The following is a 27,497-nucleotide window of genomic DNA, read 5'->3' as shown; positions in this document are numbered from 1 at the left end:
TGCCACGACTAAGACCCAGTGCAGTCAAATAAATAAAGAAATACTAAAAAAAAAAAAAAAAAAAGAATTTCAAGATGGCAGCAAAGGAATATCAGCCAAGCATGTGGCCCTTCTAAGTGTGAAGTCTGCTGATGCTACACCAACTGTACCCCTGTGAGGCTGGCTCTGTCTTGGCCCTTGATGGCACAGATCAAGGGCATCGTGAGGCCAGTGAGGCTGCCAAGGACGGAATGGAGGGAGATTAGCTGGACATGATGTCACAGAGAAACTCAAGAGTGCAGTGGGGACCTTGGAGGGTTTTGAGCAGAGGAGTGGCATGATCCCATGTTTGTTTCCACAGCATCATTCTTGCTGTTAAATGCAGAATAGGGACTTCCCTGATGGTCCAATGGTTAAGACTTCGCCTTTCAATGCAGGGGGTGTAGGTTCAATCTCTGGTTGGGGGACTGAGATACCACATGTCTTGTAGCCAAAAACCCAAAACATAGAACAGAAACAATATTGTAACACATTCAGTAAAGACTTTAAAAATGGTCCAGATGGAAAAAAAAAATCTTTTTAATAAATGGAGAGTAGACTATCCCCTCCCCAAGAAAAAGAAATGCAAAATGGCTAAATGGTTGTCTGAGGAGGCCTTACAGATAGCTGAGAAAAGAAGAGAAGCTAAAGGCAAAGGAGAAAAGGAAATATATACCCATTTGAATGCAGAGTTCTAAACAATAGCAAGGAGAGATAAGAAAGCCTTCCCTCAGTGATCAATGAAAAGAAATAGAGGGAAACAATAGAATGGGAAAGACTAGAGATCTCTTCAAGAAAATTAAAGATACCAAGGGAACATTTCATGCAAAGATGACCACAATAAAGGACAAAAATGGTGTGGACCTAACAGAAGCAGAAGATATTAAGAAGAGGTGGTAAGAATACACAGAAGAACTGTACCAAAAAGATCTTCATGACCCAGATAATCACTATGGTGTGATCACTCACCTAGAGCCAGACATCCTGGAATGTGAAGTCAAGTGGACCTTAGGAAGCATCACTATGAACAAAGCTAGTGGAGGTGATGGAATTTCAGTTGAGTTATTTCAAGTCCTAAAAGATGATGCTGTGAAAGTGCTGCATTCAATATGCCAGCAAATCTGGAACTCAGTAGTGGCCACAGGACTGGAAAAGGTCAGTCTTCATTCCAATCCCAAAGAAAGGCAGTGCCAACGAATGTTCAAACTACTGCACAATTGCACTCATCTCACATGCTAATAAAGTAATGCTCAAAATTCTCCAAGCCAGGCTTCATGAACCATAAACTTCCACATGTTCAAGCTGGATTTAGAAAAGGCAGAGGAACCAGAGACCAAATTGCCAATGTCTGCTGGATCATTGAAAAAGCAAGAGAGTTCCAAAAAAATAACTATTTCTGCTTTATTCACTACACCAAAGCCTTTGACCGTGTGGATCACAACAAACTGTGGAAAATTCTGAAAGAGATGGGAATACCAGACCACCTGACCTGCCTCTTGAGAAACCTGTATGCAGGTCAGGAAGCAACAGTTAGAACTGGACATGGAACAACACACTGGTTCCAAATAGGAAAAGGAGTACGTCAAGGCTGTATATTGTCACCCTGCTTATTTAACTTATATGCAGAGTACATCATGAGAAATTCTGGGCTGGAGGAAGCACAAGCTGGAATCAAGATTGCCGGGAGAAATATCAATAGCCCCAGATATGCAGATGACACCACCCTTATGGCAGAAAGTGAAGAAGAACTAAAGAGCCTCTTGATGAAAGTGAAAGAGGAGAGTGAAAAAGTCGGCTTAAAGCTCAACATTCAGAAAACTAAGATCATGGCATCCGGTCCCATCACTTCATGGCAAATAGATGGGGAAACAGTGGAAACAGTGGCTGACTTTATTTTTCTGGGCTCCAAAATCACTGCAGATGGTGATTGCAGCCATGAAATTAAAAGACGTTTACTCCTTGGAGGAAAGTTATGACCAACCTAGACAGCATATTAAAAAGCAGAGACATTACTTTGTTAACAAAGGTCCGTCTAGTCAAGGCTATGGTTTTTCCACATCACGTATGGATGTGAGAGTTGGACTATAAAGAAAGCTGAGTACTGAAGAATTGATGCTTTTGAACTGTGGTGTTGGAGAAGACTCTCAAGAGTCTCTTGGACTGCAAGGAGATCCAACCAGTCCATCCTAAAGGAAATCAGTCCTGAATATTCATTGGAAGGACTGATGCTGAAGCTGAAGCTCCAATACTTTGGCCACCTGATGCAAAGAACTGACTCATTGGAAAAGACCCTGATGCTGGGAAAGATTGAAGGCAGGAGGAAAAGGGGACAACAGAGGATAAGATGGTTGGAGGGCATCACTGACGCAATGGACATGAGGTTGAGTAGGCTCCAGGAATTGGTGATGGACAGGGAGGCCTGGAGGCAGTCCATGGGGTTGGCGTGCTGCAAAGAGTCAGACATGACTGAGCAGCTGAACTGAACTGAGTATACCGTTCAGATGAGGAAGAGGGTCTAACGTGAGAACCAGGAGACCAGTTAGTCTGCAAAAGTCCAAGAGTTGATGATGACTGGCTCTCAAATTAAGAGCAGGGGAGGGAGTGGTTAGGTCCTGGAGATTGGTATTTTGAAGGAAGGACATTTTAACAGACCAGATATGGTGTATGAGCAAAAGAGAGGGGTCAAGAGTATCGCTCCAGTTTGGGGAACAATGGGAAGAATGAAATCGAAATAAACTGGAGTGGGAAAAGATGGTTTGGGGATGAAGATCCGAGCCTGGCTTGTTTTGTTATTACTGTTGTCTTTAAATTTTCTTGGCTGGGCCACACAGCATGTGAGATCCTAGTTCCTCCACCAGGAATTGAACTCAGCTCCCTCGCATTGGGGGCATGGAGTCTTTACCATTGGACCACCAGGGAAATCCCTGATTTAAGTTTGAAGATGTCTGTCAGTCATCCATCATGGACCAAACATCTGTGTCTCTTTCCAATCCCAGTTGGAGGTAAACAGTTTAGATGAGGTCATGAGGGCGGGACCCTGTTCTGATAGGATGATGATCTTATTACAAGAGGAAGATTTCTCTCCCTTTCCCTCCATCTCTCTCTTTCTCCCTCTCTCTCTTTCTCTCTCTCTCAAAAAGATAAAAGCAGAATTTAGTGAATTTTAAAACAGAAAAGCAGTAAAACCATGAACAAACCCAAGGACTGACCTTTTGTGGAGTGGAGGAAAATGTGGGGGAAAAAAGACAATACAACAGAGGAATTTTAAAAAGAGAATATTCCCAGATAAAGAGAAAATTAAAAGAATCTCACGAGAGCATTTCGAAAAAAAATATTTACAAGTATGCTCATAAACTGAGATTAGACCAGCAATTTTCTAGGGAAATATACATTACCTAAGCTTACTGCAGATGAAATAGAAATCTTCAAAATACTGTAGAAAGGGCTTCCCTGATAGTTCAGTGGTAAAGAATCCTCCTGGCAATTCAGGAGACACGGGTTTGATCCCCGGTCCCGGAAGATCCCGCGTGTCCCGTGGGCCATGACTACTGAGCCTGTGCTCTAGGGCCCCTGCTCACAACAGGAGAAGCCACAGCAATGAGGAGCTCGTGCACCGCCACTGGAGCCTAGCCCCCAGTCTCTGCAACTAAAGAAAAGCCCACGCAGCAAGGAGAACAGCCAAATAAATAAATAAAATTATTTTCTTAAAAATGCTATGAAAAAATCTGAGAATGTTACCAAGGAACTATTTATTCCCTCCAGTCCCCACTCCAACCCTCAAAATGATGGACAAACCCCAGTGATTTGTCCTTCCAAAGCTTCAAGGAACAGATACTTCCAACACAATGGAAACCATTCCAGGCCTGGAATGGAACATTTTGGGGTGGAAAGAAGGAACATTTTGGGGTGAAGTCAGAGTAATACTGATATGACAACCTGATCAAGAGAACATTTATGAGAAAGAAAATATAAAAAAAAAAGAAAATATAGTCCAATCTCATTGATAGGCATTGGTGCAAAGGTTCTTCTATAAAAAAAATCAAAGATAAATTTGGGGAAGTACTTTAAAAGAATGGTACAATGTGATCAAGTTTGATTCATTCTAGGAATCTCAGGAATCTAGGAATCACAGGGTGATTCATATGGGAAATGTGTTTGTATTTTTAATCACTTTAAAATTCTATTGAGAGAGAGAAATATAAGTAAATGGAAAGCTGTATCTCTTTCAACCCCATGGACAGAGGGACCTGGTGGGCTACAGCCCATGGGGTCGCAAAGGGTCGGGCATGACTGAGTGGCTGATCACACACACACACACACACACACACACACACAACTCTTGCAATGCCGTGAATGTGTGTGTGTGCCGTGTACCCTTCTGTTCCTTCTTGTTTCTGACCTAGAGCCGATCACAGAGTCAGGAGGCTGGGGGGCACATCAAGCCCAGCGACGGCTCCACCTCATTCTACTAGTCCTGTTTAGATGCCAGTCCTCACGCTGTTCTCGCCTTCAGTAAACATCTATGCACCTCCTTCTCAGCAGTTAGAGGGACACACGTTTCCTTTATCAAGAAGAACAGTTGTGCTATAGGTCAGTCCGGGACCTAATGTTTTTAATGGTTCTTTCAATTTTATTTTTTAATTGAAGTATAGGTGATTTATGATGTTGTGCCAATCTCTGCTGACAGCAAAGTGACTCAGTTATACACATATAGAATTTATATATTTATATACATATATATATTCTTTTTCCCTTATGGTTTATCACAGGATATTGAATATAGTTCCCTGTGCTATCCAGTAGAATATACTTGCTGTTTACCCATCCTACAAAAAAAGTAGTTTACAGATGCTAAACCCACACTCCCAGTCCTTCGCTCCCAAACCACCCTCCCCCTTGGCAACCACAAGTCTATCCTCGGCATCTGTGAGTCTGTTTCTGTTTTGTAGATATGTTTATTTTTCCCATATTTTAGATTCCACATATAAGTGTTATTGTTCAGTTGGTAAGTCGGGTCCAAATCTTTATGACCCCATGAACTGCCACATGCCAGGCTTCCCTGTCCTTCACTATCTTCCTGAGTTTGCCCAAACTCATGTCCTTTGAGTTGGTGATACCATCCAACCATCTCATCCTCTATTACCCGCTTCTCCTCCTGCCTTCAATCTTTCCCAGCATTAGGGTCTTTTCCAATGAGTCAGTTCTTTGCATCAGGTGGCCAGAGTTTTAGAGCCGCAGCATCAGTCCTTCCAATGAATATTCAGGGTTGATTTCCTTTATATATGAAATCATATGGTGTTTGTCTTTGTCTTTCTGGACACAGCTCCCATCACCTGCTGCAATTCATCTTCTCAAAGAGTGACGCCCTTTCCTCCTAATATATAAAATGCAGAAGTAGGTGCTGACAGTGGGAAGTGAATCAAAGACAAGTGCAAAGGAGATTCAAGCAGCTTCACTTAAACCTTAAGGACATCCAGGGTGTCCACTCTTGACCTTGGCTTTGCATCCTTGAAGGGTATTGAGCATGTGTTACCACCAAGGATGGGAGGCTGGACCACGTGGCTGCTCCCTGCTCTGCTCCTTCTCATCATCCCAGGTGAGTGGGGCTGGTGCTTTAGACACTGGAGTGATTGAGGTTGGGCAGGAGATCATGAGGGTCTGTCTTGGCTTGCAGATAGGCACCTTCTTACTGTGACTCTGTCTCTGTGTCTATGCAGAGAGAGAGAGTCTGGACCTCCAGGGAATTCTAACAGGTTCTTGAGGAAATCCACACTGGAACTTTTGACTGTGAGCACAGTATCAACCTTCCTGATCATTCAGAGGAGTGTTAGCACCTGCCCAGGACCCCAGGCAGCCTCATTCCTCTGGCCGTCTGCCCACTCAGGCAGAGTTAGCAAACATGTCCACTGCTTGAAGTTATATCCACTAGAAAAAAAAGTTCCCCTCTTCCATGCTTGGATTATGCTGGGTTTCTCAACGTTGACACTGTGGACACATGGGGCCAGATCATTCTTTTTCATAGGGACCTTCCTGTGTTAAGCAACATTCCCGGCCTCTACCCACCAGATGCCGATTACACCTCCTCCCCCAGTGATAATCAAAAATGTCTCCAGACCCAGCCTAATGTCCTCTGGGAGCAGGGGAAGGGGGGTGATGGCAAAACACCTCCGTGAGAACCACTGCTTTTGGGTCTCCCCTACATTTATCCAAGTGCTGGAGCTATTCACTTACAGGAGGTTCAGCACACCACACAGAACCATCTGATCCAGCCATGTGCCTTCCTTCTGCAGTCCATTGATGCCCCAGATCACAGGATCTGGTCTACTCATGAATGCGACCAGCTGGTGCCTCCAGGACCTGCCTGGTCCCCATCTGATACAGAGAATTTCCTCTTGACTCTTGATCTGCAGTGTTCTCAGGATAGGAGATGCCTTGGCACACAACACAGTCTGTGATGTCTCATAAACACTGTAGCAGAAGAATGCACATTGTGCCAGGAGAGAGCTGCTGCATGTGCCACTGAAGGACGGACAAGAGTCCCAGCTGGTTCCAGGCAGAGGGGCCTTGACGGGGATGCTGGGCAGAGACTAGTGTAAAATGAGCAAGGACGCAGGGGCCTGACTGCATTGTTGCAATACTGCTGGGGTACCTAGACTGTTGTGTGAGCTATGAGAATATCTCACCCTGTGAATATCACGGTGAGGTGATGTGCTTACTTGCTCAGTTATGTCTGACTCTCTGTGACCCCATGGACTGTAGCCCACCAGGCTCCTCTGTCCATGGGATTTCCCAGGCACAAATAGTGGAGTGGGTTGCCATGTCCACCTCTGGGGGATCTCCCCAACCCAGGGATCCAATCCAGTCTCCCACATTGCAGGTGGATTCTTTAATATGTGGGGTTTTTTTCAAGACTTTTTAAATAATGTAGAACACTTTAAAGTCTTCATTGCTTTAAAACATTGCTTCTGTTTTATTTGTTTTGTTATTTTGGCAAAGAGGCCTGTGGGATCTTAGCTCCACAATCAGTGATCGAACCCACATCCCCTGCACTGGAAGATGGAGTCTTAGCCACCAGGGAAGCCAGGGAAGCCCCAGTGTGCTGCAATTTTATTTGCTAAACCTGATAACTCTATCCTCTGGGGTACTCAAGCTGGGGCCCCCACACATGGCCCCTCTGATATTCCCTTGTGTCAGCAGAGTCTTTGGGAAGTCTGGGGTGGGCCTCCCCAACCTCATTTTGTCTTTGAATACAGCCAATGTCCCACCTGAGCTTTAGCTACATGAAGGCAAAATCTTCAGCTGGATGGCAGGACAGGAGGCTGAAATATTGGTCTCTCTCCTATGTGCCCCTCCTCTCTCAGAGGGCAAGAGAGAGTCTCAAGGTTTCATCTCTAACAGATTAGAAAAAAAGACTTCTCAGAGAATATCGCTTGACATCCTTGTGGAATCTTAAATGATACAAATGATTTTACTTAAAAAACAGAAAGAGATTCCCAGACTTAGAGAATGAATGTATGGTTGCAGGGGAAAGGATAGTTAGGAAGTTTGGGATAGACATGTACACACTGCTGTATTCAAAATGGATAACCAGGGGCGGTCATAAGATAGCAAAGGAATAGGACAGGGAGACCACTTTCTCGACCATATATTCCTAAAAAGATCATTTGAACACTGAACAAATTCCACAAAACAACTTTCGAATGCTGGCAGAGGACATCAGGCACCCAGAAAGGCAGCCCATTCTCTTCAAAAGGAGGTAGGACAAAATATAAAACATAAAAAGAGGGACAAAAGAGTTAGGGATGGAGACCCGTCCCAGGGAGGGAGTCATGAAGGAGGAGAAGTTTCCAAACACCAGGAAACCCTCTCACTGGTGGGTCTGCAGGGAGGTTTGGACTCTCAGAGGGCAACATAACTGGGAGGGAAAAAAAATCCCACAGATTGTGCACCTAACCAGAACTCCCAGCAGAGAAGTAGCCCAGATGCTCGCGTCCACCACCAGCAAGCGGGACCTGAACAGGGAGGCATGGGCTGCATGTTAAGGGTAAGGACCAGGCCTGAATGCCCTGAGGACAATCTGAGGGAGCTAATGTGAGACAGCAACCTAAACTGTGGGATAGCCAGAGAGAGAAAAAAAAGACAGCGAGACAGAAAGAGAGAAAACTTTCCTGCGAAAAGCTCTAAGGCACAAACTGGCCCACTCACAGAACAAAGGACTGAGCGAACACCAGAAGAGAGCTAGCCAGCTGCAGACTGGCCCATCCCCTGCCAGAGGCAGAGAGGCAGGCGGGTGACAGCCAGAGCCGGAAGGTGAGGGGCAATCTCGGCACCAGAGATGGCACCCTCCACCAAACTGTGAGCAGGCTCCCAGTTGCTAACCAACTCTTCCTGGGATCCTGGATGGTTGACATCCTCCAGGAGAGTCGCAGTCAGAGATCAGCTTCCCAGAGAAGACACATGGCACACCTGAGACAGCGTTCTTGCAGTGCACCCAGGAAACCCAGCCTCTGGGACCGGGGAGATGATAAGATGCATCGCCCACCTGGGGAGAGCACGCTCACCAAGCACCTGGGCACCTGAGCTGCTCGGACCTGGGAAGGACACAAAATGCAGGCCCAACCGAGTCTGTGCCTTTGTGGAGTACCTGAGAACCTGAACCTGAGCGGCTTAGACCTGGGATGTGCATGTAACCCAGGGCCCGCTTTAGACAGTTCCCCTGCAGAGCAACCTGGAGCCTGAGCAGTGTAGACTGGGAAAGCACACACGCCGTGAGTGGGAGCAAACCCAGTGTGGCCCAGACACAGCGAGCACTCCCCACGCATGCCAGTGATGTTTGTTTGCAGCATTCCTACCTCCCCACAGCACGACTGAACAAGTGAGCCTAAATAAATGACCACCCTTGTGTCAGGATGGAAATTAGATGCTGAACAGGCTTGCAAACAGAGGGAGCCAAATAAAGAAAAGGGAACTGCTTTAGAAGTGACAGGTGCAACATATTAAAACCTGTAGTTAGCATTGACTACATTGGAAGGGGCCTATAGACCTTGAGAAAAAATATAAGCTGGAACAAGGAACTATCTGAAACTGAACTGACCCCACACTGCCCTCAACAGCTTCAGAGAAATTCCTAAATATATTTTACTATTATCATTTTTAAATTTTTTTAATTTTTAAGTTCTTTATTACTCCTTTAATTTTCATTTTTAAAACCTACTATTACCTTGCAAAAAAAGACCCTATTTTTAAAGCAAATTTCATATATATATATTTTATAATTTTTGCAATTTTGTTTTGTTTTTTTAATACTGTATTTTTGAGAGTCTAAACTCTAATCTAGATTTTTAATTTTCTTTTTGGTATTTGTTATCAATTTTGTACCATTAAGAATCCAATCTTCACTACTCATTTTTACCTAGGAGTGTGATTACTGGTTTGATTGCTCTCTCCCCTTTTGATTCTCCTTTTTCTCCCCCAGGTCACCTCTATCTCCTCCCTTCCCCTTCTCTTCTCTATTTAACTCTGTGAATCTCTTTGGGTGTTCCAGGCTATGGAGAACACTTAGGGAACTGATTATTGGCTAGATTGGTCTCTCTCCTTTTGACTCCCCCTCCTCTCCTCCTGGTCACCTCTATCTCTCTCCTCCCTCTTCTCTTCTCCATTTAACTCTGTGAACCTCTCTGGGTGTCCCTCACTATGGAGAATCTTTTCACCATTAACCTAGATGTTTTATCATCAGTGCTGTATGGATGGAGAAGTCTTGAGGCTACTGTAAGAATAAGACTGAAAGCCAGAGGCAGGAGTCTTAAATCCAAAACTTGAGAATGCCAGAGAACTCCTGACTCCAGGGAACATTAATTGACAAGAGCTCATCCAAAAGCCTCCATACCTACACTGAAACCAAGCTCCACTCAAGAGCCAACAAATTTCAGAGCAAGAAGCACCAAGCTAATTCTCCATCAACGCAGGAACATAACCCTGAGAGTCACACAAAACCCATAGATACTTTAAAACTCGCTACTGGACACTTCATTGCGCTCCAGAGAGAAGAGATCCAGCTCCACCCACCAGAACACCGACACAAGCTTCCTGAACCAGGAAACCTTGACAAGCCACTCGTCAAACCCCACCCACAGGGAGGAACCTCCACAATAAAGAGGAACCACAAACTTCCAGCATACAGAAAGGCCACCCCAAACACAGCAATCTAAACAAGATGAAAAGGCAGAGAAATATTCAGCAGGTAAAGGAACATGATAAATGCCCACCAAACCAAACAAAAGAAGAGGAGATAGGGAGTTTACCTGAAAAAGAATTCAGAATAATGATAGTGAAAATGATCCAAAATCTTGAAAACAAAATGGAGTTGCAGATAAATAGTCTGGAGACAAGGATTGAGAAAATGCAAGAAAAGTTTAACAAGGACCTATAAGAAATAAAAAAGAGTCAGTCAATAATGAATAATGCAATAACTGAGATCAAAAGCACTCTGGAGAAATCCAACAGTAGAATAACTGAGGCAGAAGATAGAATAAGTGAGGTGGAAGATAGAATGGTGGGAATAAATGAAGCTGAGAGGGGAAAAGAATTAAAAGAAATGAGGACAACCTCAAAGACCTCTGGGACAATGTTAAACACCCCAACATTTGAATCATAGGAGTCCCAGAAGAAGAAGACAAAAAGAAAGGCCATGAGAAAATACTTGAGGAGATAATAGTTGAAAACTTCCCTAAAATGGGGAAGGAAATAGCCACCCAAGTCCAAGAAACCCAGAGAGTCCCAAACAGGATAAATCCAAGGTAAAACACCCCAAGACACATATTAATCAAATTAATGAAGATCAAACACAAAGAACAAATATTAAAAGCAGCAAGGGAAAAACAACAAATAACACACAAAGGGATTCCCATAAGGATAACAGCTGATCTTTCAATAGAAACTCTTTAGGCCAGAAGGGAATGGCAGGACATATTTTTTTTTTCCCATTTATTTTTATTAGTTGGAGGCTAATTATAATATTGTAGTGGTTTTTTGCCATATATTGACATGAATCAGCCATGGATTTACATGCGTTCCCCATCCCAATCCCCCCTCCCGCCTCCCTCTCCATCCCATCCCTCTGGGTCTTCCCAGTGCACCAGCCCTGAGCACTTGTGGCAGGACATACTTAAAGTGATGAAAGAGAAAAACCTACAACCCAGATTACTGTACCCAGCAAGGATCTCATTCAAATATGAAGGAGAAATCAAAAGCTTTACAGACAAGCAAAATCTGAGAGAATTCAGCACCACCAAACCAGCTCTTCAACAAATGCTAAAGGATCTTCTCTAAACAGGAAACACAGAAAAGGTTTATAAACTCGAACCCAAAACAACAAAGTAAATGGCAATGGGATCATACTTATTGGTAATTACCTTAAGTGTAAATGGTACCCCAACCAAAAGGCAAAGATTGGCTGAATGGATACAAAAACAAGACCCCTGTATATGCTCTCTACAAGGGACCCACCTCAAAACAAGGGACACATACAGACTGAAAGTGAAGGGCTGGAAAAAGATATTTCACGCAAATGGAGACCAAAAGAAAGCAGGAGTCGCAATACTCATATCAGATAAAATAGACTTTGAAATAAAGGCCATGAAAAGAGACAAAGAAGGACACTTCATAATGATCAAAGGATCAATCCAAGAAGAAATCCAAGAAGAAGATATAACAATTATAAATATATATGCACCCAACATAGGAGCACTGCAATATGTAAGGCAAATGATAACAAGTGTGAAAGAGGAAATTAATAACACAATAATAGTGGGAGATTTTAATACCTCACTCACACCTATGGATAGATTAACTAAACAGAAAGTGAGCAAGGAAACACAAACTTTATTTATTTTTTTTTATTTTTTTTATTTTTTTTATTTTTTTAAATTTTTTATTAGTTGGAGGCTAATTACTTCACAACATTTCGGTGGGTTTTGTCATACATTGACATGAATCAGCCATGGATTTACATGCGTTCCCCATCCCGATCCCCCCTCCCACCTCCCTCTCCACCCGATTCCTCTGGGTCTTCCCAGTGCACCAGGCCCGAGCACTTGTCTCATGTATCCCACCTGGGCTGGGGATCTGTTTCACCATAGAAAGTATACATGCTGTTCTTTTGAAATATCCCACCCTCACATTCTCCCACATAGTTCAATAGTCTGTTCTGTATTTCTGTGTCTCTTTTTCTGTTTTGCATATAGGGTTATCATTACCATCTTTCTAAATTCCATATATATGCGTTAGTATGCTGTAATGTTCTTTATCTTTCTGGCTTACTTCACTCTGTATAAGGGGCTCCAGTTTCATCCATCTCATTAGGACTGGTTCAAATGAATTCTTTTTAACGGCTGAGTAATATTCCATGGTGTATATGTACCACAGCTTCCTTATCCATTCATCTGCTGATGGGCATCTAGGTTGCTTCCATGTCCTGGCTATTATAAACAGTGCTGCAATGAACATTGGGGTGCATGTGTCTCTTTCAGATCTGGTTTCCTCAGTGTGTATGCCCAGAAGTGGGATTGCTGGGTCATATGGCAGTTCTATTTCCAGTTTTTTAAGAAATCTCCACACTGTTTTCCATAGCGGCTGTACTAGCTTGCATTCCCACCAACAGTGTAAGAGGGTTCCCTTTTCTCCACACCCTCTCCAGCATTTATTGCTTGTAGACTTTTGGATAGCAGCCATCCTGACTGGTGGAAACACAAACTTTAAATGATACAATGGACCAGTTAGACCTAACTGATATCTATAGGACATTTCACCCCAAAACAATCAATTTCACCTTTTTCTCAAGTGCACATGAACCTTCTCCAGGATAGATCATATCCTGGGCCATAAATATAGCCTTGGTAAATTTAAAAAGTTGAAATCATCTCAAGCATCTTTTCTGATCACAATGTGGTAAGATTAGATGTCAACTACAGGGAAAAAAACTATAAAAATACAAACATATAGAGGCTAAGCAACATGCTTCTGAATAACCAAGAAATCACAGAAGAAATCAAAATATGCATAGAAACAAATGGAAATGGAAACACAACAACCCAACACCTATGGGATTCAGTAAAAGCAGTGCTAAGGGGAAGGTTCATAGCAATACAAGCTTACCTCAAGAAACAGGAGAAAAATCAAATAAATAACCTAACTCTACACCTAAAGCAATCAGAAAAAGAAGAAATGAAGAACACCAGAGATAGTAGAAGGAAAGAAATCATAAAAATTAGGGCAGAAAGAAACAAAGGAGACCATTGCAAAAATCAACAAAGTTAAAAGCTAGTTCTTTGAGAAGGTAAATAAAATAGACAAACCATTAGCTAGACTCATCAAGAAAAAAAGGGAAAAGAATCAAATCAACAAAATTAGAAATGGAAATGGAGAAATCACAACAGACAACACAGAAATACAAAGGATCATAAGAGACTACTATCAGCAGCTATATGCCAATAAAATGGAAAACTTGGAAGAAATGGACAAATTCTTAGAAAAGTATAATTTTCCAAAACTGAACCAGGAAGAAATAGAAAATCTTAACAGACCCATCACAAGCATTGAAATTGAAACCATAATCAGAAATCTCCCAACAAATAAAATCCCAGGACCAGATGACTTTGCAGCTGAATTCTATCAAAAAATTAGGGAAGAGCTAACACCTATCCTACTCAAACTCTTCCAGAAAATTGCAGAGGAAGGTAAACTTCCAAACTCACCTATGAGGCCACCATCACCCTAACACCAAAACCAGACAAAGATGCTACAGAAAAAGAAAACTATAAGCCAATATCACTGATGAACATAGATGCAAAAATCCTTAACAAAATTCTACAAACAGAATCCAACAACATATTAAAAGGATCATACATCATGACCAAGTGGGCTTTATCCCAGGGATGCAAGGATTCTTCAATATTCACAAATCAATTAATGTAATATACCACATTAACAAATTGAAAGATAAAAAACCATATGATTATCTCAGTAGATGCTGAGAAAGTCTTTGACAAAATTCAACAGCCATTTATTATAAAAGCCCTCCAGAAAGCAGGCATAGAAGGAACATACCTCAACATAATAAAAGTTATATATGATAAACCCACAGCAAACATTATCCTCAATGGTGAAAAATTGAAAGCATTTCCCCTAAAGTCTGGAGAAGGAAATGGCAACCCACTCCAGTATTCTTGCCTGGAGAATCCCAGGGACAGAGGAGCCTGGTTAGCTGCCATCTATGGGGTCACAAGGAGTCTGACGCAATTGAAGTGTCTTAGCAACAGCAGCAGCCCCTAAAGTCAAGAACAAGACAAGGGTGCCCACTCTCACCACTACTATTCAACATAGTTTTGGAAGTTTTAGCCACAGCAATCAGAGAAGAAAAGGAAATAAAAGGAATCCAGATTGGAAAAGAAGAAATAAAACTCTCACTGTTTGCAGATGACATGATCCTCTACATAGAAAATGCTAAAGACTCCACCAGAAAATTACTAGAGGTAATCACTGAATATAGTAAAGTTGCAGGATATAAAATTAACACACAGAAATCCCTTGCATTCCTATACACTAATAATGAGAAAACAGAAAGAGAAATTAAGGAAACAACTCCATTCACCATTGCAACAAAAAGAGTAAAATATTTAGGAATAAATCTATCTAAGAAAACAAAAGATCTATATATAGAAAACTATAAAACACTGATGAAAAAAACCAAAGATGACAAAAATAGATGGAGAAATATAACGTGTTCATGGATCAGAAGAATCAATATAGTGAAAATGAGTATACTACTAAAAGCTATCTATAGATTCAATGCAATCCCTCTCAAGCTACCAACAGTATTTTTCACAGAACTAGAACTAATAACTTCACAATTTGTGTGGAAATACAAAAAACCTCAAATAGCCAAAGCTATCTTGAGAAAGAAGAATGGAACTGGAGGAATCAAACTCCTGACTTCAGGCTATACTACAAAGCTACAGTCATCAAGACACTATGAAACTGGCACAAAGACAGAAGTATAGATCAATGGAACAAAATAAAAGCCCAGAGATAAATCCATGCACCTATGGACACCTTATCTTTGAAAAAGGAGACAAGAATATACAATGGAAGAAAGACAATCTCTTTAACAAGTGGTGCTGGGAAAACTCATCAATCACTTGTAAAAGAATGAAACTAGAACTCTTTCTAACATCATACACAAAAATAAACTCAAGATGAATTAAAGATCTAAATGTAAGACCAGAAACTATAAAACTCCTAAAGGAAAACATAGGCAAAACACTCTCTGACATAAATCATAGCAGGATCCTCTATGACCCACCTCCCAGAGTAATGGAAATAAAAGCAAAAATAAACAAATGGGACCCAATTAAACTTAAAAGCTTTTGCACAATGAAGGGAACTATAAGCAAGGTGAAAAGACAGCCTTCAGAATGGGAGAAAATAATAGCAAATGAAGCAACTGAAAAAGAATTAATCTCAAAAATATACAAGCAGGTCCTGCAGCTCAATTCCAGAAAAATAAAGGACCCAATCAAAAAATGGGCCAAAGAACTAAACAGATATTTCTCCAAAGAAGACATACAGATGGCTAACAAACACATGAAAAGATGCTCAACATCACTCATTATCAGAGAAAGGCAAATCAAAATCACAATGAGGTACCATCTCATGCCAGTCAGAATGGCTGCTATCCAAAAGTCTACAAGCAATAAATGCTGGAGAGGGTGTGGAGAAAAGGGAACCCTCTTACACTGTTGGTGGAAATGCAAACTAGTACAGCCACTATGGAGAACAGTGGGGAGATTCCTTAAAAAATGAAATAGAACTGCCATATGACCCAGCAATCCCACTTCTGGGCATACACACCAAGGAAACCAGAACTGAAAGAGACACGTGTAACCCAATGTTCATTGCAGCACTGTTTACAATAGCCAGAACATGGAAGCAACCTAGATGTCCATCAGCAGATGAATGGATAAGAAAGCTGTGTTACATATGCACAGTGGAATATTACCCAGCTATTAAAAATGCATTTGAATCAGTTCTAATGAGGTGGATGAAACTGGAGCCTATTATACAGAGTGAAGTAAGTCAGAAAGAAAAACACCAATATAGTATATTAATGCATATATATGGAATTTAGAAAGATGGTAATGATGACCCTATATGTGAGACAGCAAAAGAGACACAGATGTAAAAAACAAACTTTTGACTCAGTGGGAAAAGGCGAGGGTGGGATGATTTGAAAGAATAGCATTGAAACATGTATATTATCATAAGTGAAACAGATCGCCAGTCCAGGTTCGATGCATGAGACAGGGTGCTCAGGGCTGGTGCACTGGGATGACCCAGAGGGATGGGATGGGGAAGGAGGTGGGAGAGGGTTTCAGGATGGGGAACACATGTACACCCATGGCTGATTCATGTGAATGTATGGCAAAAACCACCACAATATTGTAAAGTAATTAGCCTCCAATTAAAATAAATCAATTAATTAAATAATAATAATAAATGGATAACCAACAAGGACCTCCTGTCTAGCACAGGGAACTCTGCTCAATCTTATGCGGCAGCCTGGATGGGAGGGGAGTTTGGGGGAGAATGGATACATGAATATGCATGGCTGAGTCACTTTGCTGCTCACCTGAAGCTATCACGATATTGTTAATCAGCTATGCTCCAATACAAAACAAAAAGTCTTTTAAAAATGAAAAAGAGGCTACTTTCCCATCTGCTCCTGGTGCAGCCCCCTCCCCCAAGTACAGAGTGGCAAAGTGAGTAGCCTCCCTCTCTGGTCTTAAGGCAACCCAAAGTAAAAACCCAGGGAGGAACTTGAGAAGAAGAAAACCATTGACCTTTTCTAAACTAGCTCCCTGAGGCCCTGCCCCCTTCCTCCACAATGAACCACAGGAAGAACTTAATTGATAGCCCAGGATTCTTAGTCTAGAGATCTTTATAAAAAAAGAGTCCTCTCCAAGCCCCACCCTCTCCAGCCTACCCTAGCTCACAGCCGCTGATCGGTTCTAACTCCAGGGTCTGACTGATGGATTACTCCACCATCCCCAAAATGCATGGAGGATCTCCTTGCAGACCCCAAGTGAGAATCAGACTGAATACATTCGAGAGAGGGAAGAGAATGGAGAGATTAACGGGGCGGGGACTTAGGGTGACAAGGAGAGGCTGTGAGGTCGCTCTCATCTTCAGGTATGGTGAGGGATGGCACTGGGACTAGAATCTCATTTCACACAAACACAAAATACATCAGGGCAGGGACGCCAGAGTCTTCTGCCACTTTTTAAGAAAATACTTTATTTGGCTGCATCGCCCCCGGGATCTTCCTTGAGTCATGCAGAATCTTTCGTTGCACTGCACGGTCTTGGTTCCCCAACCAGTGATCGAACCCACAGCCCCTGAATTGCAAGGTGGATTCTTACCCACTGGACCACCAGCAAAGTCCCTCTGCCCACTTACAGCTTCATATCTTCACATGCAGTTAGTGCATTATCAGTGTTTAGCATAGTTTTTCTGTTTTCCTGGGGTCTAGAATTTCCCAGGTGGCTCAGTGGTCCACCTGCAAATACAGGAGATGCAGGAGGCACGGGATCAACACCTGGGTCGGGAAGATCCCCTGGAGGAGGAAATGGCAACCCACTGCAGTATTCTTGTCTGGAGAATCCCATGGACACAGGAGCCTCGTGGGCTAGAGTCCATGGGGTCACAAAGAGTCGGACACAATCCAGCACACACACAGAGAATCTCAAACCCATGATTGGCTGAAACCCTGCCCTGCATACAATGCAAAAACAAGTGCATTATGTTGTGTGGGGCACAGACTTGAGATCATGTATGTCCTCCAAGGAACAGGGTCCAGAAGAAAGGCATCTGCTCTTCCATTCCTTCCTATAGTTTCTCCTGTGTTGGAGGCCTCAGGATGAAGAAGGTCAGAGGCTGTGCAGGGAAGGGTGAAACTAGATCCAGGCCCGAGCATCACAGCAGCAGGTTTCCAGGGACGAGGGGACTGATTCTTGAGGCAGGAGGCCACACTGCCTCGAGAACCACCATGGTGCCGCTGACCACCATCATTGCCTGAAAAAATGCCTTTTTCTTCTCCTTGAGGATCTTTCTCTCTGGATAACATTGAAGACCATGGGGGCTACTCGTTTTCCTGGGGCTTCCCCCCAGAGCTCCTCAAAGGCCTGTTGACCCAGAGGACGGCACCCAGCAGGCCCAGGAACAGGGGCACCTTCAGGAAGACCAGGAGCAGGAAGTGGACGCTGCCCAGCAGGGGCCTGTGGGGACACGGGGACAGGAAGTGAGTTGCCCCCAGGCCCCCTCCTCCCAGCTCTCCCAGGTCCCAGGTTCCAATAACCTACATGAGGGCCAGCCCAGGACCCCAGGGTGACAATGGCCTTCACCCCCAGACTCTCCTTCATGTCTCACTGTTCTGACCCTTGCTGCTCTCCTGGGCAGGAAAGGACTAGTGTCCTCATCAGGAGAGGAGCTTAGAACACAGACACACACAAAGGGGAACACAGGATGCCACATCGAGGAAGACGGCCATCTACACGGCTAAGGAGGGAGACCTTGGAAGAAAGGAACTCTGCTGACACCTTGACTGCAGACCCTGGCCTCCAGAGTTGTGAGAAATGAACGTTGTGTAAGCTGCCTGGCCTGTGTTACTTTGTCATGGCAGCCAAGCTAATACCAGAATCATCCCTTATTCTTCACTCTTCACAGAAATTTGTCAAGTAAAGTCATGAATCAATCACTTCTAAAAAGTACGTAAATTATGTAATGTAAGTACCTGAAAGGCAGACCGCTGGATATTTGGATAATCCTCATATCCCCTCGTATTCCTAAAAAAGGGATGGGCAGGCTTCTCTGGTGGTCCAGTGATAAAGAATCCACCTGCCAATGCAGGCGTCATGCGTTGGATCCCTGGTCTAGGAAGATCCCACATGCTGCAGAGCATCTAAGCCCTTGTGGTACATCTTCTGAAGCCCATGCACCCCAGAGCCCATGCTACATAAGAAGAGAAGCCACTGCAAAGAGAAGTCCACCAACCACAACTAGAGAGAGCCTGCGTACAGCAATGAAGACCCAGAGCAGCCAAAAATAAATAAGCTAATTACTTGGAAAAACAGGAATAGGTAGGGGTGGGTGCTCAATGCTTAATTGTTGGATAAATGAGTGAATTAGCCATCTCATGTGCATCAAAGGCCCTGCCTGACACTGACGAGTGCCTTCAATCCATTCAATGAAGATATTCCTTACTGATCACTTATTCACAGCCGTTCGGTAGAAAGAAACTTGCCAAACACAGAGCAAAAGTGACAGGGGAAGGCAAGTGTTCCTGGAGGAAGAAGGTGGGGGGATGGGCCACAGATATTCTGTGTGAAGGCCCAGTAATAGGAAGCGGGGCAGATCTAGAAGCAGGGAATGCCAGGGAGAGAGAAGGAGGAAGTGAAAGGGACCTCGCAGCGTACAGAAAGCCCCTCTGGCTGCAACAGCCGGGCAGGGCACTCAGGGTCATGGGTGAGACTCAGTTTGTTCCTCTGTAAATGGGGAACATGCCTCTGTCCATTCCTGCTCATGAGTGGCGTAGGCAGGGGCAAAGAATTAACAGAATAGTGACAGGAAAACCTCTGTGAGCCGCCAGGAGACATGATGTCACTGCTGTTGCCATAGCAGAAGTTAGGGAAAGCAGGACTTATCAGGCCTTCCCTGCTCTCCTAGAATCTGGACCAAGAGCCCCGCTGTGGCCCACACACACCAGCTGTGCCATCCGCACTGGCTGCCGTCCCGACCGAGTCCCAGACTCAGAGTCGCAATGTCTGAGCTCCACAGGAGAGGCTCCTTGTCTGTGTCCCCGGAGCCCCACACAGCGCAGGCCACATAGAGGTTCACTCCATAAAAACGGGACGGATGAACGTTGGAAGCAACACGCCTGCCAAAGTCACTGAGCCCAGGACGAAAGGTCTGGGGACTCTGAGGACACTTGCAGCCCAGGAGCAAGTGGGAAGAGAGCCCGGGTCCTTGCCCTCTCGACAGAGCCTGAGGGTCGGGAGACAAGCTCTGGCCGGGACTCTGAAGGGGGCCTCCATTGGAGGGCTGGGCCACTGGTAGGTACAGCAGCAGCAGACCTGGACGACCTGCTGTTGGAGTGGGGTGGTCACAGTCGGGGACCAAAAGGGCCACAGCTAGAAAAAGCCACGCACAGCCGTGAAGACTGAGCATATCCAAAAAAATAAAATAAATAATTTTTTTTTAAGGGATGGGCGGGAGTGGGTACGCAGTGCTTATATGTTGGTTAAATGAGACAATCGGACATCTCATGCAGATCAAAAGCCTTAATTGGTACTTACAGTTGCCCTTTATTCTCTCCTGGGGCAACTGCTGCCGTTAACATGTCGGCGTTGGAGGTGGCAGGCGTGGAGGTGGCAGGCGTGGAGGTCAACTCTGTAGGTGCTGTAAGAAGTACAGACCAGGTTACACACCACTCTGGCTGCTCACTGCCCGCCACCCTAAACATGACTGAGTCTGGGGATTTGGGAAGCATGGGCCTCCCTGCCCTGAGGAGTCTGGAGCCGGGCCAAGGGAGGGGCCGACAGCCTGGACTGCTCATGTCACCCTGGTCTCCAAGAGACTCAGAGCCTCAGAGGCAGCGGGGCTGGAACAGGTCCAGGGAGGTCAGAGAGGCCCACGATCACCTCAGGACAAGGGCAGCTGGAGGGCAGCTGAATCCAAACGCTCCAGCTGCTTACGCCGGGGCCTCGGTCAGTGCCTCCCCCATCTACTTATCCATGAGGACGGGAGTACACTGGGGGCTACCAGGCAGCTGACATAGCCAAGGTCTGGGACATCAAAGGTCAGGACCAGCCCTGAGCAAAGTCCCGAGGAACAGCCTGCACTTGGAGGACGTTATTAAGCTCCCACCATGGGCATAGTTCCTCTCAGGAATGTTGTCAGGATTGAATGAGATGACGAACCTGCTCTGCTTTGCAAGTAGAATGAGCCTCACAGGTTCCAGGTGTATGTGTAGGGGAGCTATTGACTGTGTGCCCACCCCTCTTTGCCAGAGGTTCCCAGTAAGCTGGTGTTGCCTGGTTCGAGAGTCAGCAGAGGCAGAGCCCAACAGACAAAATCTGTCAAAACATGGTGCCTCAGCTGATAAGCCCAGGAGTGTTTGCCTTCTAGAAGGATTTAGGAAGAGTGTCATTCAATGCAAACATGTAAATGGCTCCTGATGGGGTTTCATGCATCAGAAATGCAGCCTTCTGACTGTGGAGCCCTTTCCAGACCCCGAAATTAAACACAGCATCCCCCACTGGGCTGGGTCTTTCCCCTGAGATGGGATATGGACCACGCGGGGGGCATGGCAGCTCTGAAGACCCAAGCCTGAATTCTGAAAGAGCAGGAACACCCCCAGGGCAGCAGGGGTCCCAGGAAAGCACTGGTGGGAATCGGGGGCTCCAGGTCCCACAGAGGAGGGTCCCTTGGCCCACGGGCTGACACTGGGGCCACGACCTTCATCTCCTTGGGAACAGACTCAGCTCTGACTGTGCAGAGGAAAGCAAGGTGCCGGGAAAGCCTGATCCCGTCCCGGAGGAGGCCCTGGAGCCAGGAGAGCGTCGAGGGGAAGCCCTGCCCCTCCCAGCCCAGGTGGTCAGCGGGGGCTCCGTGAGACCTCAGGACTCCCCCACCCCTATGACATTCCCTCTGAGGGCCAGCTGGGTCCCTGGACAGAGCAGGCTCTGAAGAGACACGTCCACATGGACACAGACTCTTACCTGGGTCAATGGTCACTTGTACTCGGTTCCCCAGGTCAGGTCCAGCTCTCTCAATCGCACACCAGTAAGTGTCTGAATCATCTAGCCTGAGCTTCTCCATGGTCACGGTGAATGAGCGGTCTTTCCAGTTGTCCCTGATGGACACGCGGCCCTTCTTCACCTCCTTCTCTGATCCAGTGGTTTTAATGATGATCCGACAGCTGCCCCAGGCGGCCCCCCGGCACCACCACTTCGGGTAGGACTCATACCCAGGGCCGTATTGACACCGCACGGTCAGTGATGCCTGCTCCACACCTCTCACTGCTCTGGGACCCGAGATGGCAGATGAGCCTGGAAATACAAATCCATGCACCTGTCACCTCCCGCCCTGGGGGCAGGGCCACAGCCTCCTGCACTGTGAATAGTTCAACCAGACACAAGGGTCTTCTGAGCGGAGAAACAGTCAAGAAAGGAATACACCTTCCACAAGATGGACCTTTTGCCCTTCAAAATACTAGTCAAAGCCACCAGGAAAATCCCATAAAACCACAGCTGCAGATCTCAAAGAAGCGCAAACATTGACACAGAGCAAGAGCAGCTTCCTGTAATTAACCCCACTTCCCCTGTTTGTGGCCAGTAAGTCTTTCCATTCCAGCCATGTCCATTTGCAGCCATCCCTGTGTTACTCTGCTCTGATGGGGAGGAAAGGCCAGGGGACCCATTGCCACAGAAGATGACTCTGCACTGACGACCTCAGGAGGTCCAGCTGACACACCCCCTTAGCATGTCTGTAGGGAGGCTGTTCCTACTGGTTACGATGTAGTAAACCGGTAAGCTGTAGTAAACTGGGCATGATGTAGTAAATGTGCCGGCAGGGGCCTCCTTGAAGCTGACCAAAACAGTGGTTGCTACTGGAGCTCCATGTGCTATGGACTCCATACAGGACACATCCCATTATGTTCACTGAACTGTGAATTCCACTCCCAAATTCCTGGGAGAAGTGCTTTTGTAGGATAAAAGCAAGGACAGGACAGCACTCACTGGCTCATTATTTTCAGTCTAGGTCCCTCTAGTCAAAGCTATGGTTTTTCCAGTGGTCATGTATGGATGTGAGAGTTGGACTATAAAGAAAGCTCAGCACTGAACAATTGATACTTTTGAACTGTGATGTTGAAGAAGACTCTTGAGAGTCCCTTGGACTGCAAGGAGATCCAACCAGGCCATCCTAATAGAAGTCAGTCCTGCATGTTCATTGGAAGGACTGATGCTGAAGCTGAAACTCCAATATTTTGGCCACCTGATGTGAAGAACTGACTCATTGGAAAAGACCCTGATGCTGGGAAAGATTGAAGGCAGGAGGAGGAGGGGACGACAGAGGATGAGATGGTTGGATGGCGTCACTGACTCAATAGACCCAAGTTTGAGTAAACTCCGGGAGTTGGTGATGGACAGGGAGGCCTGGCGTGTTGCAGTCCATGGGGTCACAACGAATCGGACATGACTGAGCGACTGAACTGAACTGAACTGAACTGAAACTTGCATAAAGGCACTCAGAGCACTGGAAATAACTTAAATCAGACCTCCATTAAAAATTATTTAAAGTTACTTAAGTCAACGCAAACCTGGAGCTTCCCAGTGGCTCAGGGGTAAAGAATCCACCTGCAATTCAGGAGCTGCAGGAGACAAGTTCCATTACTGGGTCAGGAAGATCCCCTGGAGGAGGCCTTGGCAACCCACTCCAGTATTCTTGCCTGGAGAATCCAATGGACAGAGGAGGCTGGCAGACTACGGTCCATGGAGTCACAAAGAGTTGGACATGACTGAAGCAACTTGGCATGCATGCATGCAAATGCAAACCCATTCACAGAAACGCTGACCACTTCTTTACAGTCAATGAACATTCATACAACCTTTCCGTGTTTCCTGTCTAGAGAAGATCCTTTAGCATTTGTTGAAGAGCTGGTTTGGTGGTGCTGAATTCTCCCAGATTTTGCTTGTCTGTAAAGCTTTTGAATTCTCCTTCATATCTGAATGAGATCCTTGCTGGGTATAGTAATCTGTGTTGTAGGTTATTCTCTTTCATTACTTTAAGTATGTCCTGCCATTCCCTTCTGGCCTGAAGAGTTTCTATTGAAAGATCAGCTGTTATCTTTATGGGAATCCCCTTGTGTGTTATATGTTGTTTCTCCCTTGTTGCTTTTAATATTTGTTCTTTGTGTTTGATCTTTGTTAATTTGATTAATATGTGTCTTGGGGTGTTTTGCCTTGGGTTTATCCTGTTTGGGACTTTCTGGGTTTCGTGAACTTGTGTGACTATTTCCTTCCCCATTTGGGGGAAGTTTTCAGCTATTATCTCCTCAAGTATTTTCTCATGGCCTTTGTGTCAATGTATGGCAAAAGCCACCACAATATTGTAAAGTAATTAGCCTCCAACTAATAAAAACAAATGAAAAAAAATATTCAGTGTGATTGTTCAGCATGAGTTTGAGATGGAACTAGAAGCATGTGGAACACGATCTAACAACTTCAAACAACAGGTTTTTTGAAAGCACATAGAGAACATTTACAAAAATTGACCATTAAAGAGACTGCCGCAAAATAGGTCACTGAAATTTTCCAAGGACTGAAGTCATTGAGAATCTTCTCTGGATATAATTCCACTAAGCTAGAAATTCATAATAAAACAGAAGTTAAACATTTCCACACGCTCAGAAAATGTCTAAAGAGCAAAATTAAAATGAAAGTGCTATCGCTAAGTCGAGTCTGACTTTTTGCCACCCCATGGTCTGTCATGGAATTCTCTAGGCAAGAATATTGGAATAGGTTGCTATTCCTTTCTCCAAGGGATCTTCCTGACCCAGGGGTTGAACCAGGATATCCTGCCTTAGAGGCGAATTTTTTTTTTACCATCTGAGCTACCAGGGGATGCCCAAATCAACAAAATAGTGAGGGAAAAAATCACAATAAAAACTTTAAGGACTTCCCCAATGGTCCAATGCAGGGGCATGGGTTCCACCCCGGTCCAGGAAGATTCCCCACTCCATGGATGGGGTGGGCAACTCCATGCCGGACCCCAGTGATGGAGCCTGCGTCCCCTGGAGCCTGTGCTCTGCGACCAGAGAAGTCACTGCTATGAGAAGCCCGCGCATCACACCAAGAGAAAGACCCTGAGCACCCCCACAACCCACTGCAGCCAGAAATAAAGCTTTTAAAAAGCTCTTCAGGAGTGGATTCCTTCATTACTCCCATTTTCCTTAATTCATCTGCTTGTGTAGAATGACCAAGGTTTAAAAACACTGTCCTACAGCGGGGGACACTTTGGTTTGGTTTGGTTTCTTGTTTCCCAGCACCTAATATAGAACCTGTGAGATATTAATAGTAAACGTGATATTTGATTAACAACTAAGTGTCTGGATGAAGAAAAAGACCCAGCTGCGTTCCCTGCCATGTTCCCCCAGGACAGACCCTCAGGATCTCCTGCCTCAATCACTCCAGGGTCTGAAGCCCCGCCCCACTCACCTGGGATGATGAGAAGGAGCAGAGCCGGGAGCAGACACGTGGTCCTGCCTCCCATCCTCGGAGATAACGCGCTCTCAGTGCCCTTCAAGGACCTGGAGCCAAGGTCAGAAGTGGACACACCAGATGTCCCTCAAGCCTCAAGAGATGTTTCCTGAATCTCCTTTGCACTTGTCTCTGGTTCACTTCCCACTTCAGCACCTACTTCTGCATTTTACATATTAGGAGAAAGGAGAGTCATTCATTGAGAGGATGAATTGCAGCACATGATGAAAGCTGTGTGCAGACCTCTGTGCCTCTGGGGAGAACAAGTGGTCCGGGTCCGGGTGGGTGTGCCCACGAGGAGCCGAGACATCACTGCTGGCGGGAGAGGGCAGAGCTGGTGGTAGGTGAGGAGAGAGGACCCCAGAGCAGGGGTCGGAGGCAGGAATGGACTCAACAGGGTCTGTGCTTTGGGGAGGAGGCGGAGCTCGGGGCTCAGGTCCAGCCTCGCTGGAGAAACAGCCCTACCCTTACCTCCTGCAGGCAGCAGCCCCACCTGCATCCCAACCACCTTCCTGCCCTGAGCCTGACCCCTTCCCCTCCCTGGGGTCGGCTCCCTTTGAGGGCCTGAGTCACTGCAGAGCAGAGGCCGCCCTGGGGGAGGATCAGAAAGGAGAAGCCCCTTTTCCTTTCACCCATTTTGTCCAGAGGCTTCCTCTCCCACGTCTGCACCTGCCCCCCGGCTCCCGGCTGCTGGCCACCGCCCTGCACGGGCACCGCTTATTCTTCTGTGTCCTGGGTGACCCTCCCCACTGCCCTCAGGGGCCCCTTGTGTCCCCTGCTCCCTCTCCCCGTCCTCTCTGGATGGATTCTTTGTCCTCCTTTTCTCTGTCATATTTTAGCAGGTGAGTTTCTCTGAGCCTCTGACCCCTTCTTTCTCACTCTGTCCTGGCCAGTTCTGTTTATTTCATGTCATATGTGGTCTTGTGGCTTCCATGCTGCTAAGAGCTACCCAGAGGTGAACAGGGCCCAGCTCCCCAGGCTTGGCAAGTGTGCTGAGTGCCCCATGCTGTGTGTGTGTGTGTGTCTGTGTCTGTGTCTCTGTCTGTGTCTGTGTGTGTGAGCCCCAGGTCAAAAGACTCCTCCTCGGTCATCATGAGATTCCACCCCTGGGATCTGTGCCTTGAGATCCACTCCCAGGCACGCCCTCTGGTCATGACGAAACGAGCTCCTTCTCTTCTTCCCTGGTAGCCCAGCACTCCCAGGGGCCATGCCCACACTCAACTTCACCCATTGGTCTGGGGTCGGGAGGGCAGGTGGACAGATCCTGGGGGCGGGAGCGTGTCCCAGCTCCCTCTCAGAGGCTCCCATCTGCTGCAGGGAAGCCACTGTCTTCTAACGGGTGTTCAGGCCTCTTCTGCCCACCCTGAGGGTTCAGGGCACCTGGGCAGGTGGTAAGGAGCTCAAGTGCACTGGTCTCAGGGCCTCACTGTCCCTCCAGGAAATTGTGTCTGAATCACTGGTTGTGGCTGAGGATTTAACCCTGGCTGAAATTCCACTTCTCTTAAAACTAGCTCCCGGCCATTTCTCCAAAGAAGACATCCTGATGTTCTGCATAGGACATGAGAAGATGCTCAGCCTCCCTAATTAGTAGAGACATGCAAATAAAAACTTCAATGAGATATCACCTCACACTGGTCGGAATGGCCATCATTACATTTAACAAATGCTGGAGAGAGGGTGGAGAAAAGGGAAACATCCTACCATATTAGTGAGAATGAAAGTTGGTGCACCTACTATGGAAGTTGAGTGGAGGTTCCTTAGAAGACTAAAAATAGAATTACGACATGATCCAGCACTCCTACGCCTGGGCATAGATGTGGACAAATCTCTAGTCCAAAAAGATGCACACACCCCTATGTTCACAGCAGCTCTGTTCACAATAGGCGAGACATGGAAACCACCTAAATGGCCATGAGCAGATGAGTGGATGAGAAGAGGTGTGTATATATCCACATACACACACACTGGGGTACTCTCAACCATAAAAAAGAATGAATAATGGCACTTTCTGGAGAAGGAAATGGCAACCCACTCTAGTATTCTTGCCTGGAGAGTCCTATGGAGAGGAAACCGGTGGGCTACAGTCCATGGGGTCTTATGGGTCAGACA

At 45.6% G+C, this 27,497-nt stretch overlaps 1 protein-coding gene across 2 annotated transcripts; it reads right to left on the bottom strand.

Annotated features, from left to right (window-relative positions):
• Nucleotides 1–2: 2 nt before the first annotated feature.
• On the bottom strand, nucleotides 3–25,521 carry LOC122695563 (CMRF35-like molecule 5). Of its 2 annotated transcripts, none has more exons than XM_043905618.1 (4): nucleotides 25,347–25,521; nucleotides 21,849–22,178; nucleotides 20,424–20,526; nucleotides 3–462 (listed from the first exon to the last, which is right to left on the bottom strand). In XM_043905618.1, exons 1-4 carry the CDS (start codon nucleotides 25,399–25,401, stop codon nucleotides 408–410), a joined length of 543 nt encoding a protein of 180 aa, XP_043761553.1. In that variant the 5' UTR covers nucleotides 25,402–25,521; the 3' UTR covers nucleotides 3–407. The 2 variants fall into 2 exon arrangements, with proteins under 2 accessions (XP_043761553.1, XP_043761552.1); XM_043905617.1 differs by lacking the exon at nucleotides 3–462 and adding an exon at nucleotides 17,348–18,347 and having other exon boundaries at nucleotides 25,347–25,519.
• Between the last annotated feature and the right edge of the window lie 1,976 nt (nucleotides 25,522–27,497).

This window comes from Cervus elaphus, chromosome 5 (assembly GCF_910594005.1).
Source record: "Cervus elaphus chromosome 5, mCerEla1.1, whole genome shotgun sequence".
NCBI classification, from domain to species: domain Eukaryota; kingdom Metazoa; phylum Chordata; class Mammalia; order Artiodactyla; family Cervidae; genus Cervus; species Cervus elaphus.
Note: the sequence above shows the minus strand (reverse complement) of the source record. Positions and strands in the feature narration are given on the sequence as shown.

Coding starts and splice junctions, on each gene's coding strand:
- LOC122695563 (XM_043905617.1), bottom strand. CDS start 25,401: ATGGGAGGCAGGACCACGTGTCTGCTCCCGGCTCTGCTCCTTCTCATC. Junction 20,527..21,848: donor ACAAGTGACCATTGACCCAG/GTAAGAGTCTGT, acceptor TACTTCTTACAG/CACCTACAGAGTTGACCTCC. Junction 18,348..20,423: donor GGAGAGAATAAAGGGCAACT/GTAAGTACCAAT, acceptor GTGTCCCCACAG/GCCCCTGCTGGGCAGCGTCC.